This window comes from Pinus tabuliformis, chromosome 2_1, assembly GCF_031772625.1.
Source record: "Pinus tabuliformis cultivar Carrire ecotype Pingquan chromosome 2_1, CPIR1, whole genome shotgun sequence".
NCBI lineage: Eukaryota > Viridiplantae > Streptophyta > Pinopsida > Pinales > Pinaceae > Pinus > Pinus tabuliformis.
In genome coordinates, this window is record NC_142299.1 from 846922194 (window position 1) to 846940119 (window position 17926).

General features: G+C 38.7%; 1 protein-coding gene across 1 annotated transcript; it reads right to left on the reverse strand.

The window, feature by feature from the left end:
* Positions 1–1894: 1894 nt before the first annotated feature.
* On the reverse strand, positions 1895–12984 carry LOC149203304 (U-box domain-containing protein 43-like). The gene is made up of 3 exons (XM_089401824.1): positions 12834–12984; positions 2331–2527; positions 1895–2182 (listed from the first exon to the last, which is right to left on the reverse strand). Exons 1-3 carry the CDS (start codon positions 12982–12984, stop codon positions 1895–1897), a joined length of 636 nt encoding a protein of 211 aa, XP_089257950.1.
* Positions 12985–17926: the final 4942 nt, after the last annotated feature.

The following is a 17926-nucleotide window of genomic DNA, read 5'->3' on the forward strand; positions in this document are numbered from 1 at the left end:
CAACAAAACACATAAAGATAAACAAAGGAGGTACTAGGCACTTGAGATGGGCCCAACCCCAAGAGCTACAGCCTCCAAAGAGAGATTTAGAGCTGGTGCAAAGCTGGATTCATCTTTATTGATCAAGAAATGAAGAGTTACATCAAAACTGTCCACAAGAAGGACTTGAAAATGAGCTGAAAGCAAAGCTAATCTATTGCATAAAAATCGAACTACAAACTAGCTAACTATTGGCTATAAAATGACTAACCACTAGCTACTATCTACTGGCTAACTAGCTAACATCCACTGGCTAACCAAAAAGCTAACATCCACTGGCTAACCAAAATGAGGCCCTAAGCCTTCTTATTTATACAATTTGAGGACCCAACAGTCCTCCTAAAATTTAGGGACTCAGCTGCCCAAGACTTGGAGTTAATAGCAGTCCTACTTGACTTGCTTGGCTGCCCTTGTGCTGACTGATTCGGTGGCCCTTGAACTCCGAGATGATGGTGGAGAATTCGAGGTAAGGGCCCATAAATGAAGGGAAAACCTTCCTACGAATCCTCTCCCTTGTTCTCCCACGAATTTGGCTGCCAAGTGCTCATTAAGACCTTCAATTTTGTCTCCAAATTGACAAAAAAGGCTACACAAAGCACCCATTAGACTTGTTGGCATAATGACTAACCAAATTCACTCTATTAACATAAATATAATAAAAAACATGCAATAAACTCATGAGAATGGTGGATTAAGTCAAATTAGGAGGTTGAATGAGCCCAAATAATTGTCCATTTTTGGGGCTCATCATCACCCCCCTACTGAAAGTGTTGCTCATCCTCTAAGCAACCAATCTCTCTCCTCATCTTTGATGGCCCTGGTGGCTTATTTGGCTAACATCTCGGCCGATTCCTCCTTTGGCTTCCCTCTTTTCAAACTTCCTATAGAAACAGTTCGTTGGCTTCCTGTAGAAACAGTCTGCTAACTTCGTGTAGAACCAATTTTCTCTGACTTTGCTTGCTTGGCTGGGGGTGCCTTCTCCTTGAACTGTGCTGCTGCCTGAAAGCTGACGAATCCAACACAAATGGCAAGTCTAATGTATTATAAAAGCACACAAGTACAATGAACTGCCCGAGAATAGATATTGCATGCCAAAGCTGGATGGGAAAAAGTGTTTCCAGGCCTTTAACTGAATCAAATGAAATTCTTAATCTTGGATTTGAACTCTGCTAAGAATTTATAACAGAAGCAGAACAAAACATAAGATAGATCAAGGGCAGAGAAAATATGACTTGCTCACATATCACTGCTATGAATCAACATTTCCCTTCAATCTGAAATTGCTTCAAAACAGGCCAAAAATGAGAATTCCCAAGTTTTGTTTCAAGCTGTTGTATAACCAGGAGTAGAGAAAAACTTCATACCGAATCACACTTTTAAGAATTCTTTCACATGGAATAATCTGGCTATTGCAAAAGACCTTGTGAACCCCTTGGAAAGTATTGAAATAAACAAATCTAACCAGAACAACACCAGAACTTTCCAGTTTGTTTCATGGTAGATTCACTTCATGCAAAATCATTGTTTTTCCATTAGTTAACTTTAATTCAAATTTCTGTTCCTAACATGACAATACTTTCCGACTGCGGCAACTTTCTCTTCTTCATTTGAAGATGTTGAAATAAGTTTTGCTAAACATTTCATATATTTTTCTCCAAGATGTTCTGCTAATTTTCTTTTATCTCCATCTTGAGACAAGATAAACAACAGTTTCACAGCATAAGCTCGCATTTCAGAGTATGTAGCTTCACAAAAAGGGAAGCAATACTTGAATTGCTCCTCCCTCTCTTAAATTTATCCTTGCCTCAACAGCCGCTGGTACACAACAAATGGCATGGAATGCTCGAACAATGCTTCAATGTATTGAAGGTGGTGTCAAATTTATTAAAGATAATAGCTGGTATATGATCTCATCAGATTCCAATAATGCAGCTGTTGTGTCATTTGTTCTTTGGGGCAATGATGTAGACATAGCAAGGTTTGCATAGGTATTAGCAGCTTTTTCTCTCAAAGGCAATACAGTTGACAGTGGTGTGCGTAGAAGGTCCAAGATCGGTCGGACCACCCCATCTTTGATCATTTGTAAAGCATTCTCAGGTAAACTTGAAAGATTCTGAAGTGCCCCAATGGCTGCTAATTTTGACTTCAAATTAGCATTTGAAATCATTTCAAGAAGTGGAAATACAACTCCTCTTTGAGCAATGCAGCGTTGGTTTGATCTGTTAAACCTATCTCTGACAACTTACTTGGCATAACAATTTTCATTGTATCAAAGGCTTGAAATAGTTCGCCTGTGCCATTTGCACTACATTATGCTCACTGTATGGGAGATTCTCCAGAACTTCGTTTGCATCCTTAGCAGCTTTAGGATTGTAACTATTTGACATTGTTACAAGGAGGAGGATACAACCTTGTACCTTGCCAATATGTTCACACACAGCCATGTCCTTTGAAAGCTCTAAAAGCAATTCCACGGCTTTCATACCCTCTGCAATATCACGTGCAAGTGAACGAACAATAAAATCAATAGCATGATCCACCTCAGCTATTTTCACCTTTCTTCAAGCTCCAAACTTGATGAAGAAAAACTCAGGCTTCTCTGCTCTGGAAGACTCTGCTGTATTTTCCTGTAAAACGTCTTCCTGTAGAATGCTAGCCGGATGCCATAGCGTGTCTCTGCACCTCTGCACGATCTTGGTATGCGGAAGAATTTTGAACAGGCCAAAAAAAATCAGCGAAGGATGATAGGTTAAGCTGATTGTGGAAGTAGAGGATGTATACATCAGTTTAACATGATGCAAGTGCAAGTTGACTAACAGTTTATGAATTTCAGCTGAGCGCTCATTAATTTCTGCGTGATTGTTTTGGAGTGAGGTGGCAAAGACGTGTGCTGGCCCATGCAACTGTTGTGCAATCATGAACTGCAGTGGCTAACTGTGTGTTCTCTGCCTGTAATCTCATCCAACAGTTGCACTGGAGTTTAGACTACCCACACTATTCGTGTTTTTTAAATTTCACGTGCATGACTGACCCATGCATGCTGCGTGACTTTCTCGTGAGTGCTAGAGAACTGGGTGTCTTGCTACATTCATGGCTTAATTTCACCATTCCATTCGTTCATGCAATGCTTAGACTAGATTCATGCAATAGATGAACAAGGTTTAGTCACGTACCTGAAGTCAAACGGCTATTGTGAAGCTTTTTGCTGCTGCATGCTCATGTTCTACTGCTGCATGCTTGGATCCTTTGGTTGCATGAGGGCTTGGCTGATGATTTTTGATTGCTTTTCCTTGTGCAGGTGTCCTCTGACCAGATCTAAGCTGCATGCATTTGTTTCCATGTTCAAATCTGCACCTTCAAGCTGCTGCTGCTGCAATGTCACAGAACCAGAACTTGTTTTCGCCATTTCTCCCAAACGGTAAAGCGGATTGATCTGAAACTTGCTGAGCATGTTTCTATCATCATGATGCATCTCCCATAGAAAAATCGTGATCAATGGATGCACGGATTTCGAGAAAAATGGCAAATGGCTGAATATTTCAGAGATCGATTTCTCGGAAACCGTGCATCGGAATCAGCTGAAACTGCTTGGGTAGGTTACCATCACTCATATGCATATCCCCATGAAACAGGTTTTGAAACAGATGCACGGTTATGGAGAAAATGTAAAAATGGCTGATGGTGATGGAGGCTGATTTCTTGGAAACTGTGCACCGGAATTGGCTGAAACTGCTCATGCATGTTGCCATCACCCTTGTACAATTCCCCATAAAACGGTTTGTCAAATGGATGCATGGTTTTCAAGTTATGGCAAAAACAAATTTTGTTCTATGGATTTTTGCCTCAAGGCTTTTTGCAAATGTTTGCATGGAAGGAAAAACTGAGCTTGGGCTGTGATGCAGGTATGGAGATGATGGAGGAGGAGTTGGAAGATTGCATGAGTACTTCTGAACCCTTGAGGAAGATACCATGTTCGCCAAACCACTTTTTTGAAATCCATGTCTAGTTTCCCACAATTTCTACAGGAAGTTCCTGTAGAAGCACAATGAGAAGCACAAGGAGGTGGAAAAAAAATGATGGATAAAGGCAAGGTATGGACACACAAGTGCTTGTAGGCCTAATCAATAGATTCCCACCATTAGATTCACTTTTGAAATTGGATTTGGCTCGTCCAAAGGTTCTACAGGATGTTTCCTGTAGAAATACAGAGCTTCCTGTAGAAGGCACAAGAAAAATTCCTTTAACCTTGATTTGAGTGCTCCTCCTGTCATGAAACATCCTTCTTGCAGCCTGCAATTAGCCAATGGAATTAGTTTTATTTTTCTTTTTCTTTTTCTCTTTTTTTTTTTGAAAAACAACTAGGGCACCTCATGGAGGTTTTCACCCTAATTGCCTGCCCTAGGCGCCTCCAAGGGAGGTTTTCACCCAGAGACCTTATTCTCTTTTCTCTTTTTTTCAACCCATTGACCGCCTCATGGAGGTTTTCAATCAATGAGCCAATCTAAGGCGCCTCCGAGGAGGTTTTCACCTTAGATTTCTATTTTCCTCTTTTTTCATTTTTTTTTTCTTTTACTTTTTTCTCTTTTTTCTTTTTTTTTTTCTTTTTTCTACCCTACCCTACTTGAAAAACAAAATCATTCTCAAGTATAAGAATACTTCCAATGGAGCCATGTGCACATCGAGATTAGAGAAAAAATGATGTGAAGGCTCGAAATGCATGCTTTGACAGGTATCCAGATCTCAAAGACCAAATGATCTGACCTTGAAGGGATCAAACATAGCTGAGGAAGAGAGTACCGCTGCAACTTAGTGACCATCTGAAACCATATCTCAATATAGCTCTGATATCCTTGGTTCTTTTGCTGATCTGGATCATGTTTCATGTCATCTTCTAACATGACTTTCTCATCTTCCTCTTTTTGCTGATCTTTCTCTTGAATACATGGAAGATTTGATGGTAACCATGAGGAAGCTCTCTCGATCTCTGATTCTGATCTCTTCTCTTCATCAAGTGCAGCCCATGGTTCTTTGATCTCCTCTTTGGAATCTTCTTTTTCCTTTGGTCCTTCAATGTTGTCAATATAATCTCTGTTTTGCAACACTCTTCCTGAGCTTTGGTGAACATCATTTAGCTCAAAAGGAGTCATTTGCACATGTTGTGCCTCAGCTTTGCAATTGGGTTGAGCTACTCCATTGTATGGCTTTGGAAATGGCACGGGTAGTTGAGTGGAGGTGTGAAATTGAGATGGAGATGGATGGCATTATGGTTGGGTAGGCATTTGGGGTTGCCTTGGTGGAGGAGGAGGCGATGGTTGTGGATGAGCAGGTGGTGGAGTAAAATGAGTGGGATGAGAGTTGTACTGGGGCCTCCACTCCTGATAAGGTGCATTCCACTTAGGTTGTGGCTGAGCATAAGAGTGAAATGAATGAGCAACTGGTTGGGCATAATGTGGATCTGTGAAGGAACAAGGAGGAGGTGTGAACCAGGAAGGATGAGCAGGGGGGCCCCAAGAAGGCATGAAAGTGGCTTGATAGGGGTCATAATAGGTCTCGGATGTCCCTTGCAGTTCCTGCTGGTAAGATCTAGGTCCATGCGGCCTCCTTTGGTTCATATAATTGAGTGGTTCAGTGGCTCCTTTGGCTCTCTGATATGCAACTTTAAGTCCAGGCAAGGAAGGGCACTGATTTGTAGGATGGTATTCCTCACAGATGAAACACACCTCTAGGGAGTGCATTGGACATTCGTTCCTAGGATGCTTTCTAGTGCACCTGGGACAAAAGATGACCAAAGCCCTCTTGGCTTCCTCTTGCTTCTTTTGGATCCGCAAGGTATCCAGTTGCATGGCAAGAAACTGCCTCATATCACTCTTGAAATCTTCCAGCTGATTTGCAAATTCGTGTTGGGACAAGGTACTGCTCCCAACATTCCTGCTTGTAGCCATTTTCTCCAGAGGAATGGTTTCTTCTTCTTCTTCCCTAGAGGTTCTTTAAATATGCCTTGATGTCCACCCAGGGGTTCTTTAATCACAGCCATCGAAGAAGAGAGAATGTTGGCTGTGTGAAGCAGTGGGGGTGTTGTACAATCATTTTTCTAACTTATCTCTACTCCTACAAGGCATGAAATGAAATCTTTTTGGTTGATTTTTTTCTTTTTTCTACTTCTACCTGCAAAACTGAAATAGATTGAACTGTAGCTAACTATCTTGCTAAAATGAAAATGCGGAATTGAAATGAAAGCAGGAAAGGACTAATCTATTTTGCTCAAATGAAATTGCAGGAATGAAATGCTAGGCTACGCTTGCGGAATTGAAATGCTAATCTATGAAAGTGGGAAATGCTAATCTACTTTTGCATAAACGAAATTGCATATTGGAAATGAAATAAACTACTTAGCAGAAGATTGTAGTGGAAAATAGAAGAAAAGCGACAATCACCAATACTCTGACGCTTCCCCGGCAATGGCGCCAAAAAGGTGGTGGGCTCCAGTATTGTAGCAATAATGCTACAACTCCTGGAACTCCCTTCTTTAATTTTATCAACCCGGTAGTTCGTAACAAACTTGGAAGCGACGGTGCTGTATGCACAAGTACTAGCTCTTGCCGCAACTGTCACTTCGTCAGCTGGCACAAGTCCGCTAGGAGCTTAAGGCAACTTCTATGAGCTCTTAGAAGAAGCTTTTTAATTGATGGATGAAAGCTAACTCGAAAGAAGATAATCTAATTGCGAAAAGAAACTGAAAGCCAAAAAGAAACGCAAACCCTAGCAAACCCTAATTCTACCAGCTAGTCCTACTGATGCAAAGGAGAGAATGCAAACTACGAAAAGAGATGCCATTACTTCTAGGAAGGTAAAATGCATGTGTCTAAGTTATCACTATCTGAAGAAAACATCTTTTTGCATTTTTGATTAAGTTATTAGAATTATCATGCATGTGCTTTTAACTGGCTTTTCACTGTGCAGAGGTGGATCAAGGAGGAGAAATGCATGGAAGAAGTCAAGAAGGTATATAGAGGGTCTAAGGGATCCCTAACATTCTTTCCGAGAGTTTCACAAAGTCTAGATGCCATGCAACCGTGTTTATGAACTTCTACAGGAAGTCTGCAGGGGTTTCTACAGGATGTCCTGTAATTCTTCTACAGGATGTTTCGAAATGGGATTTTGGAGCATGGATGGAGGGAAAAAGATGGAGGAATGAGTATGGAGGTGAAATAGGGGTGTGAGGAGGTCTAGGACTTGGTGGATGAGGCTAAGGAGCGATTGGATTTGTTCAAGAATGGATGAAGCGATGTTGCACAAGAAGATGAGAATCATGGCAAAGTAAGCGGATGAGGCAAATGTAAGGTAAGGTTTATAAGTGAAGGATGAAGCAGGTAGGTTGGATGGAGTATGGGAAGGTAAGGAAGGATAACAGGTACTCTGCAAGTGGTTTTTCAAGCTGAACAAACAAAGACATGCAAGAAAACAAAGATCTAGTTATGCTACCTTAATATGATCTAGCTAACAGTAACAAGAATGGACATCAGCTTTATTTGCAAGGAAACCATGTACAACACGTGAGCGAGAACAATCCAAAAGATCTGAATGCATGACTAAATCCTACCACTCTATTCCAAACATAAAAAACTACTTTAACCATCAAAAGAAATCTAAATAACAAAGAAAGATCTAAATCTAGATAGCAGATTTTATTTTAAGAACGCAACAAAACACATAAAGATAAACAAAGGAGGTACTGGGCGCTTGAGATGGGCCCAACCCCAAGAGCTACCGCCTCCAAAGAGAGATTTAGAGCTGGTGCAAAGCTGGATTCATCTTTATTGATCAAGAAATGAAGAGTTACATCAAAATTGTCCACAAGAAGGACTTGAAAATGAGCTGAAAGCAAAGCTAATCTATTGCATAAAAATCGAACTACAAACTAGCTAACTATTGGCTACAAAATGACTAACCACTAGCTACTATCTACTGGCTAACTAGCTAACATCCACTGGCTAACCAAAATGAGGCCCTAAGCCTTCTTATTTATATAATTTGAGGACCCAACAGTCCTCCTAAAATTTAGGGACTCGGCTGCCCAAGACTTGGAGTTAACAACAGTCCTACTTGACTTGCTTGGCTGCCCTTGTGCTGATTGATTCGGTGGCCCTTGAACTCCGAGATGATGGTGGAGAATTCGAGGTAAGGGCCCATAAATGAAGGGGACACCTTCCTACAAATCCTCTCGCTTGTTCTCCCACGAATTTGGTTGCCAAGTGCTCATTAAGACCTTCAATTTTGTCTCCAAATTGACCAAAAAGGCTACACAAAGCACCCATTAGACTTGTTGGCATAATGACTAACCAAATTCACTCTATTAACATAAATATAATAAAAAACATGCAATAAACTCATGAGAATGGTGGATTAAGTCAAATTAGGAGGTTGAATGAGCCCAAATAATTGTCCATTTTTGGGGCTCATCAAGGATCCACTGATGTTGGGTAGAGGAGGGCGGGTGAATTTCACCAATGAAGTCTAAACCCCATTGCTGAAAAGGTACTTCAGCAGTGATTGGTTTAAGGGGTAATGGTAGAAGTTTTCTTTTCCCTTAAAAAATTTGACACTTGTGACAAGAGGTCACAAATCTCTTGACATTAGAGAATAAACTTGGCCAGTAGAAACTTGCCCTTATGATTTTATCTGCAGTGGTTCTCTAATAGAGTTTTCCGCCATAGTCACCTGCATGAAAGTCTTGTAGAACTTTGTCAACCTCATCTTTTATCAAACAGTTAAGGAGAATTCCTTCATGATCTTTCCAAAACAAAGCATTATCAAGTATACAAAATTTCAAGGATTTCATTTTTAAAAACCTACCTTTGGTTCTAGATAATCTAGGAGGAGCTTGTAAGTTCAGTAAAATGTAAATGATATCAGCATACCATGGTGATTCACCAAAGTCTTGACTGATCAGTCGAGTCGCCATCTCCTTTCCTTCATCTAGTGCAACAATAAAGTTTATGTCTAAGGCCTGATAGTTCGACTCAGCCATAAGTTTGGCTAAGCCTGAGGACCATCAGGACCTTCCTGAGTCAAGATGTCTTTGACTAGAAAATTGGGGACATGGGCTACTATATGAGAATACAAAATATATACCCTAAAATCTTTGATAGCTTTGACTAAATCCAATGCTTGTTTCTCCATTATGTTGTATTTTAAGGGAGCATCTCTCAAGGCTTTTCTAAAGAAAGCAATGAGCTATTCATGTCCTTGGTCATTTTTTTGCAGTAAAACTATAGCTATTGTATGCTCAGAAGCAAAGTAAAACAAAATAAAATCCATATCAAATTTGGTGCTAACTAATACCGGGGTTTTTCTCAAGGCTAGCTTGATGCCTTCAAATGATTTCTTAGCTTCGAAAGTCCAACTTAAGGTTGAATCTTTTTTCAACATGTTATTTAGTGCCCTAATTAACTCTGCTATGTTAGAAATAAATCTTCTTAGGAAGTTAATCTTTCCTAAAAAGGCTTGTAGTTCTCTGATATTCCTAGGGTGTTGTATCAACAAGATGGCTTGAATTCTTGCAGGATCTATTCTTATGCCATCTTTATAAATGATATGCCCTAACAATTTCCCTTCTTCCAATCCAAATAAATATTTTTTTGAGTTCAAGGAGATGCCATACTTTCTGCATTTTATAAAGACCTGCCTCAGGTGATCTAGATGTTTATTGTCTGATTTTGAGAAAACAGTAATATCATCAAGATATATCACAAGGAAATCATGGATTTATCTGGAAAAGGCTATATCCATAGCCCTCTGGAAAGTGGCTTCTGCATTCATTAGCCCGAAAGGCATCTTGACATACATAAAGGTGCCCCAAGGAGTGGTAAAAGCTGTCTAGGGTTGGTCATTAGGGTGAACCAATATTTGATCGTAACCCGAAAACCCATCTAGTAATGAGATTCTAGTTGACCCAACTACCCTTTGTAAGATGTGATCCATTTTGGGAAGAGGGTAATTGTCTTTAAGTGATGCTTTATTTAGGTTTCTGAGATCTACATAGGGTCTAATTTGACCAATTTTCTTCTTGGTTGGGACCAAGTTTGAGATCCATTCAGAAAACCTTATTGGTGCAATTATCTTGGCATCATACATTCTCTTGATTTATTTTTCTATTGAGGGTAATAAGACAGGTTAATTATCCTAAGCTTTTGTTTGAAAGGTTTTTGATTCTCTTTGAGAGGAATTATGTGTTAGATGATGCTGGTGTCATAGGATTTAAGGTCCTCATAGCTCCAAGAAAAGACATCTTGAAATTCTTTCAATAACTCAATGTATTTCACCTTTTTAGTTGAAGGGAGTGACTTTGACAGTTTGATTAGCTTGGGATTGTGTTCAGTGCCTAAGTTACACTCTTCAATATCAGATTTTAATGGTTCCATTTTAGGCTTCCTAGGAACATCATTTGAATTGAATAAGTCTTCCAGAGGGGTTAAACCTTTTGGTAAGAAATTATCCTTGAGATTAATTACTTCACTTCCTTCATTAATTGTTTCATTAATCTCAACCTGTTCTAGGTTGTCTATATCTGACCTTGTGAATTTAGTGGGATTAAATCTATCTACTTCATTACCTTCTAGCTCATTTATTGTTACTTCATCCCTAGAGTTAAGATCTATGGATGTATCAGTGTCTATGTTACTATGTGCAAATTCTTCTTCTAAAGTTAGGAAGTTTTTTATCTGTCTATCATTTGAAAATACTTGCCAGTTTTGCACATTATTTGGGATTGAAGGTTTGTGCTTGACCTCAGTAGTGTACTGATGGTTAGGTTGGAAGGGTAACCTGCAGGTACTGGAAAACATTGCTAAACTATGGGCTTGCATATTGTGCTTCCTAGGAACTACTGCAAGTTGTGTTTCTAGAAAAGTATTGAGTATCTCTACAATGGTTCCTCTATAATAACCTAATCTAGTGTCTTTAGTCATATACACACCCTTAATCTGATTTACAACTAACTCTGAGTCTCCTATGACTGAAACTCTTTGAGCACCTAAATTCCTAACTACCTTGAGACCTAGAATCAAAACCTCGTACTTGGCCATATTAATTGGTACATCTGAAATTTAACCTATGGGCATGTCCCTCTCAGTGATTGTTTTCTAAATTATAAATCCATACTCCTGCTCCTGCTCTTGCTTCTGCTCCTAACTTATTCACAGAGCCATCAAATTTTAAATGCCATAATATTTAATGTGCATAGTTCTCATCTTCAGTATCCCATTTATTTTTATTTCTAGCAACCTGATTACTTTCTTCATTGCACAATTCTAAAGTTTCTTTAGATTCATTAGTAGTGGAAACTACAATTTCTTTTGGTTCTGCAACAACATTGTTAGGAGTTTCGTTTGGTGTTTGATCAGTGTTGAACATAATAAAAGAGTCTACATCTGAATGCATGGAGTAGATGGGATAGTTTTTAGGTCTATCGTGGCTACTTACCATGTATTTCATGAAAGTTTCTTTGTACAGTTTCTTGGGTTGGCCAAACACATAAATTGTGGCATATGACATATCTAGTTGGAGGGATCCTTGAATCTTGGCTCTCCAAGATCTGGATAACTGCATGCCATATTTTGGCAAGACATCAGCCACTACAATGTGCATGAGGATGCTCTTGGCAAGATATTGGACTAAAGCAATACACAAATTTTTTATTAACCCTAGATATTCTACTTTCTTGAATCAAAGGAGAACAAGTCCTTGTAAGGTCTAGTAATGTCTAGTTTCAATTTTTCCATCACTGATTTTGGCATTAGGTTGTGAGAAGCCCCAGAATCTAACATGGCATTGTGTAGTATTTTGTCATGAATATTAAGGCTAATGTAAAAAGGTGGAACTCCTCCTTCTTGTGGTTTGCCATTAACATCTGGTCCAAATATTAATTCTGGTTTATCATCAAACAAGTTAACTAAGTCTTCATTTTCAGTAATGTTCAAGGTCTGATTTACCTGTGATTTGTAAGTTTCGTTTTTAACTAGTTCAGTCAAAGGGACTAAAATTTTCAGCTTGGATATCTCTACTCCCAAATTGAATGATGAGGAAGGGTTGTAGACCTTTGAAACAGGGTTTTGAGTGGAATTATATTCCTTTTGTTTACTAGGAATTTCCTTATGAGGAATTTTATATCTGGAATTATATGTGTTTTTCTCTGGTTCTTTAAGTGGAACTGATGTGGATGGTTGCTCAACAGAGGGTTGGTCGGAATTTATTTCTTCAATGGTGGTACTAGGGGGATTTTGGTTTGGTCTAGGGAGGATTTGAAGTACCTTCGAAACAGGAACTTTATTTGTTATTTTGGGTTGATTTGCCATTGATTTTTTAGTTGGTTAGGAGGACCAACATTATTTTTAATTCTCAAGTTATATTGTTTGTGCACTTCAAATATGGCAGACTCATAACCCTTTTTATAGTCAAATGACTCTCCAAACTGGTTTGAAGCTGTTGTAACATATGCAATTCTTCCTCATCCAAGGAGAGGAATACAGGGTTTTGATAATCTAACCCCATTAGATTGATTTGGGTATCTTGTTCAAGATCATCAGGATCAGATGATTCTGCATAGTGGTTTTGAAAAGGGGGTCTAATGTTTTGATCAGGTCCATTCTTTCCCCTATTTTGGTTTTGATTTTTGTTTTTTTTGAAATTAGCATTCCTAACTAGGGGTACTTGTTGATTATCCCATGTTTTTCTATCTACGTTGTCAAGTCTATCCATGATTCTTTCTACAGTTTTAGCCAAAAGATCTACTTTACCATCAGACGTTGAAGCTTCATCATAAAATCCTACTCTCCTTTCTATCTTTGCTCGGGATTTTTTGGCTAAAATATTAGCCTCTACTTTTACTGCATTGGTTTGGCTTTGCTCTAGGGTTGCAGGCTCTCTTTCCCTAAGTTGGTAGGCCATATCTAGATCAAAACCATTATGGAACTTCATCATGGCGAGATGAGGAGGAGGCTTAAGGCTGGCAAGGATGACATTGTAATCCAGTGCAATATTCTTAAACTAATTCTTTAGGATCTCTCCTAATGTTCTCATACTCATAAAGTATTTGCAATGGGTTTTTCTTCCTCTCCCATCTCTCGATGAACATCCTATGAAAGTTTGTCATATCTGCAATACTATGAGTATCTAAGTTTTCAAACCAGGTTCTAACTTCCCCAGCTAATGTTTGGGAAAAAAGTCTCATTCTTACATCTACATCATCTATCTCATGTAACTCAAAATAATTGTTCATTCTGTTAACATGTTGTTGAGCAGTGTATAGGCCTGTAGCATCAAATAGTTGAATTTTGCTTTGATAGTCCTGAGGTAAGTCATGTAACTGACCAGGTAACACCAAAGGGGCATATCTATTGGCCATGGCTAAAGCCTTGGCTTGGCTCGGGGATAAGGGAAGATTAGTTTGGGTTGAGGTGGAGATGGATGAGCTAGTAGTGCTTACAGTTGAAAATGGAAGATTTCCAATTGAAACTGGAGTATTAACAGTGGAATTTGGAATATTAACAGTTGAAGTTGGAATATCTACAAATGAAACTGAAATATTAACAGTGGATGAAGGGGTTTCTATAACGGAAATTGGGATAAAAGGGACAGTTGTGTGTATAGGGGAGATGGAAGTATCTATAAGTGAACTTGAAGGGCTAATGGGTGAAGTGGGAGTGTCTATAGGTGGAAACAGGATTCTAGGTTGTATAGGGAGTTGTGGAATGAATGGGCCAGTGGAATGAAATGTAGTAGAAATAATAGATGGTGTGGTAGTGATGAAAGGGGTATATAATGTTGGAGGATTTAGCAGAAAGTTCAGCAGTTAGAGCAGTATTAACAGATGATAGTGGAGTGTTCAGAATATATTCGTTAATTAATCTATTAGCTCTTTGAACTTCAAGGTCTGTAATAAAATCAGGATCTAGAACAGTTTCATTAAGCACACTTTCACATTTTGTTCTAAACAATGAGAGATCAAATTTCACATCAAAAGATGAATCTTCTAAAAACAACCACTCATCAGGACATGAATTAACTTTAACTAATGGTGTTTTATTAGCTGAACTCTCTTCTTTTTTGGATTTTATTATAATTCTATCTGGATCATCCACAATAACAACAAGGTTTGGATCTGGGTTGGCCCTGGTATAATGAGTTTTCCTGGTAGCCAAAATTATAACTTTTTAAATGTTTTTTAGTGTAAATTTCAAAACTTCTGTAAAAATTGACTTTAAGGGGCTCAAGATGATGATTAAGATTTCCTTAAATCTTTAGGAGACTGAGGTTTATGTTCCCCAGGATGGTCGCCACTATGTTATCACTCAAAAATTTTCTTTAGAATTTTTGGAAGAAGGGAAGGCTTCGAGGTAACCACAAGCCAACTTTTAAGCATAGGCTCTAGCCAACCTATGACTTAGAGAGGGCTCTCTCTATATAATTTAGCTATGTTTGCTTAGATATTAGGCTAGTCCTAGAGTTCAAGGGGGTTTTTGATTTGTATGAATATTTGGTGGTGGAATCCTTAAAACAGGCAGATAGGTTGATGCCTTTAGGCCATTGGACAATGGAGTCAAAGAAGGGGTAGCAAAGCTAGAGTTAATTCACTAGAGGGAATGTTCAAGGGTCAAGATAATAGAGTGAAGTACAAATCCTTGGACTAAATGGTGAAATGAGTCTTAATGGAGGTGAGAGGGAAATCAAGAATCCTCAGACTAAGGCTAAGATGGGGGAATGACAATGAATCATGAGTAAAGGGAATTTAAGAATCCTTTACTATATACCAGAGGAGAAACTACGGAAGCTAAGAGCAGTTAAGAATTCCCTAGCTAAGATAATTTAAGAGAAAACATTAAGAATGTATAACAGTAAGACAGAGTACAATTAAGCAAAATCTAAAATAATATTCAAGTTAAGCATTCATACTTCTGAGACATTTAAGATTATGAAACAACTTTAAGAGAGAGAAAACAACACAAGTGAATTACTGATTTGTACTCCTCTTTACACATGAATCCCTTGAAATATCTGGTCTTTATTCATCAATCCAGCATGCTGGCCCAGTCAGTGATACAAAAGATTTTACAGTCTTTGAACAAAATTCTATTGAAAGTATAAGAATCCACCCTACATACTTCGATTTGTGAAGTATCTATACAAAATGTTTTTACAAAATATCCCAAACTAACTTGGGAATTAATCTAGGAAATTGAAAATATCTTCTCGCAGGAAGATAGTGACATCTATTGAACTATTTTCTTGTTGTCCCTTTTATTGTGGTTTAGCTGGCAGTTTATGGTTGCTATGCTCTGTGCTGGCCAAAGGCTGTTGTCTTTTATATTGATACTCTTTGACATGGATACTCTTTGACACGGATACTCTTTGACACTGTAACCTTTTGACTCTAATGCTATTTTACCTCATTGATTGTGTGTTTGACCTTTAACTATGTTCTTTTATAGTACGACAGTCTAATTTTCCCATTCTTGATCTATTGGTAACCAGATACTCAACATTCTCCGGTAAGTTTCATTTGCCTCAGTGTATTTTGAAAATGAAGGCTTATTTACAAACAGATGTTTTACCTCATGCTGGAGGTAAAATATATTTTCAAAGGCACTATACAATACCTTTCCTGTTGGCATTCCTGAAACCTGTGGAGTAGCCACTTGTTGTCTTGCTACATCCCTGAGTTTATCATTGTAATCTACTTGTTCCATAAGTTTATCATGAATGAATAAGGGATTAGGTAATCCCTTTTACTTTAGCTTATCAAAATTGGCCATGAACCTGTGAACGACTACTTGCATTTCCTTGCTTTTTTTCTCTAAATTATGCATAAGGTCCCTCTTGGTGAGGACTTTCTTTACCTCTGAAATAGTATCAGCCCTGTCTTCAATTTCAGTTCCTGTAATTGGTAATTGTTCTTTGAATTTAAGAACTGGATGAGCCTGGTAGCATCTTTAGGCATTTTGCCTAATTCTATCTTCACTTTCTCAATAGCCTCTGTTATTAATCTTGTGAGATCAATCTGCTCGAATATGACCTGTATGGATGGCCAAATATCATTGACAGAGTCAATGATATTGGCCCACAATTTCTCCTTGGCTTCTCCAAGTGCCTCCTTTAGTATCAAGTCTCTTTCCATTAGCTTCAGCTTTTCCTTTATCCTGGGAGCCTTCTGTTCCTCCTCTTTTCGCATAATCTTGGCAAGCTTATAGTCTGTTTCTAAGCTTGCCACCTATTCCTTTAGCTTGTTTATCTCATTTGTCTGAATAAACATTTCTTCCATGGCATGAACAAGCTTGGATACTTCATCTGTTGTTGTACTTGCTACTGTTGTAGAAGCTGTTGAGGTAGATGCTGCAGTGGTGATGGGCAAGGCAATGCCTATAGGAGTTTTTGGAGCCAATGTAGCTGCCAATGTAGATGGTACTATAGTATTCACTATAGGGATTACAGTTGCTGGTGTAGTCCCTACTTCACGTTGCTTCAATTGGATTAAGACATCCAATTCATTCTTCGTGCTCCTTAACTGATCATTCAACTTGAGGACTAAATCCATTAAGTCCTCATGTTGAGTTTGAGACTGTAACACCTCTTGTGTTTGTGGATGATGCAAGGAGGGTATCTTTAGTTGCTTCTTCAATGAAGCAATGTCCTTGTTATTCTATTTTATTAACTCCTCTGTTGTTTGATATCTTTGGGATCATGTCCCATCTCTATGTTCAAGTCTTCCAAAGACTTGATTCTATTATCCTTCACTTGCGATGAAGCCTGTTCAAGCTGATATTGAGCTGAGATGTTGTTTAGGGAACTTTGCAGTTGATGAACAGCTATGGACTTCCCTGTCAGGGTGGAGTAGATCATTTCTCTAGCATGCTTGTGAAACTCTATTTGGTCCACAAGGCGAATATCCTTGGCCAACACCTCAAAATCAACTTTCTTATAGTTAGTGGGTGCCCTTTGTTGCTGCACAGTTGGTTGAATGAAGGACACCTACATCTTCCCCTCTTTGATGTCAAAAGCTGACATCAATCTATTCTAACCTAGATTAGAAAGTTTGAAAAGCTGAGCATATGTCTCAGCTTTCAACCTTTCATTCCTCATTTTGATCTCTTTGAATCTGTCTTTGATACTTTTATCTTGGTTTGTTGGCTTGCTGAAAGACGAGGCCTCTACACTCATCTGTCTCTGTATCATCTGGCTTCTTGAGGATGATGGGGGCTATGTTTCCTCTGAAGGATCAGTACCTTTACTCCTTTCTGGTTCAAAATCAGTGATTTCAACTGAGCCATCGGTGTATTCCTGTTCTGACACGGGATTGAGTTTAGGCGTTTTTCTTTGGCCTCTTTCATATTGAAGGCTTGTGTCCTTGAACTTGATCCTTCCTCCCTGCCCCTTTTGGGATTTTCTCCTCATTCAAAGGTGTATGCATGAAAGGGGGAGTGCTCATTGTCCCTTCCTTGGGTGGTACCTTTAGAAATGAATTTTCATCAAGATGATTTTCTAGATATAATAATGTGTTTTCCACATCAACTTCAGTATTGTCCCTATCCTCTAAATTGTTTTCCACCCATTGTAATTGGTTGGTATATTTTTCTATCTTAGGGATACGGTGATGGATATAAGGAGCCATCTTGTTTTTTTTCATTATTTTGCAGATGAAATATAAGTGATCATATCTCCATATGAAGCTTTGTTTTAATTTTAATATGTAAAGGATCAGGTCAGCCTCCTTTCCATATTCTCTGCTATTACAAATAAAAGGACCCAATTGGTCTTTGATCTTGAGATGGGCTTTCTTTTTGGCTTTGACAAAGTTTACCTCATCTGAATTTATTATCTGCCTATAGTACTCGAG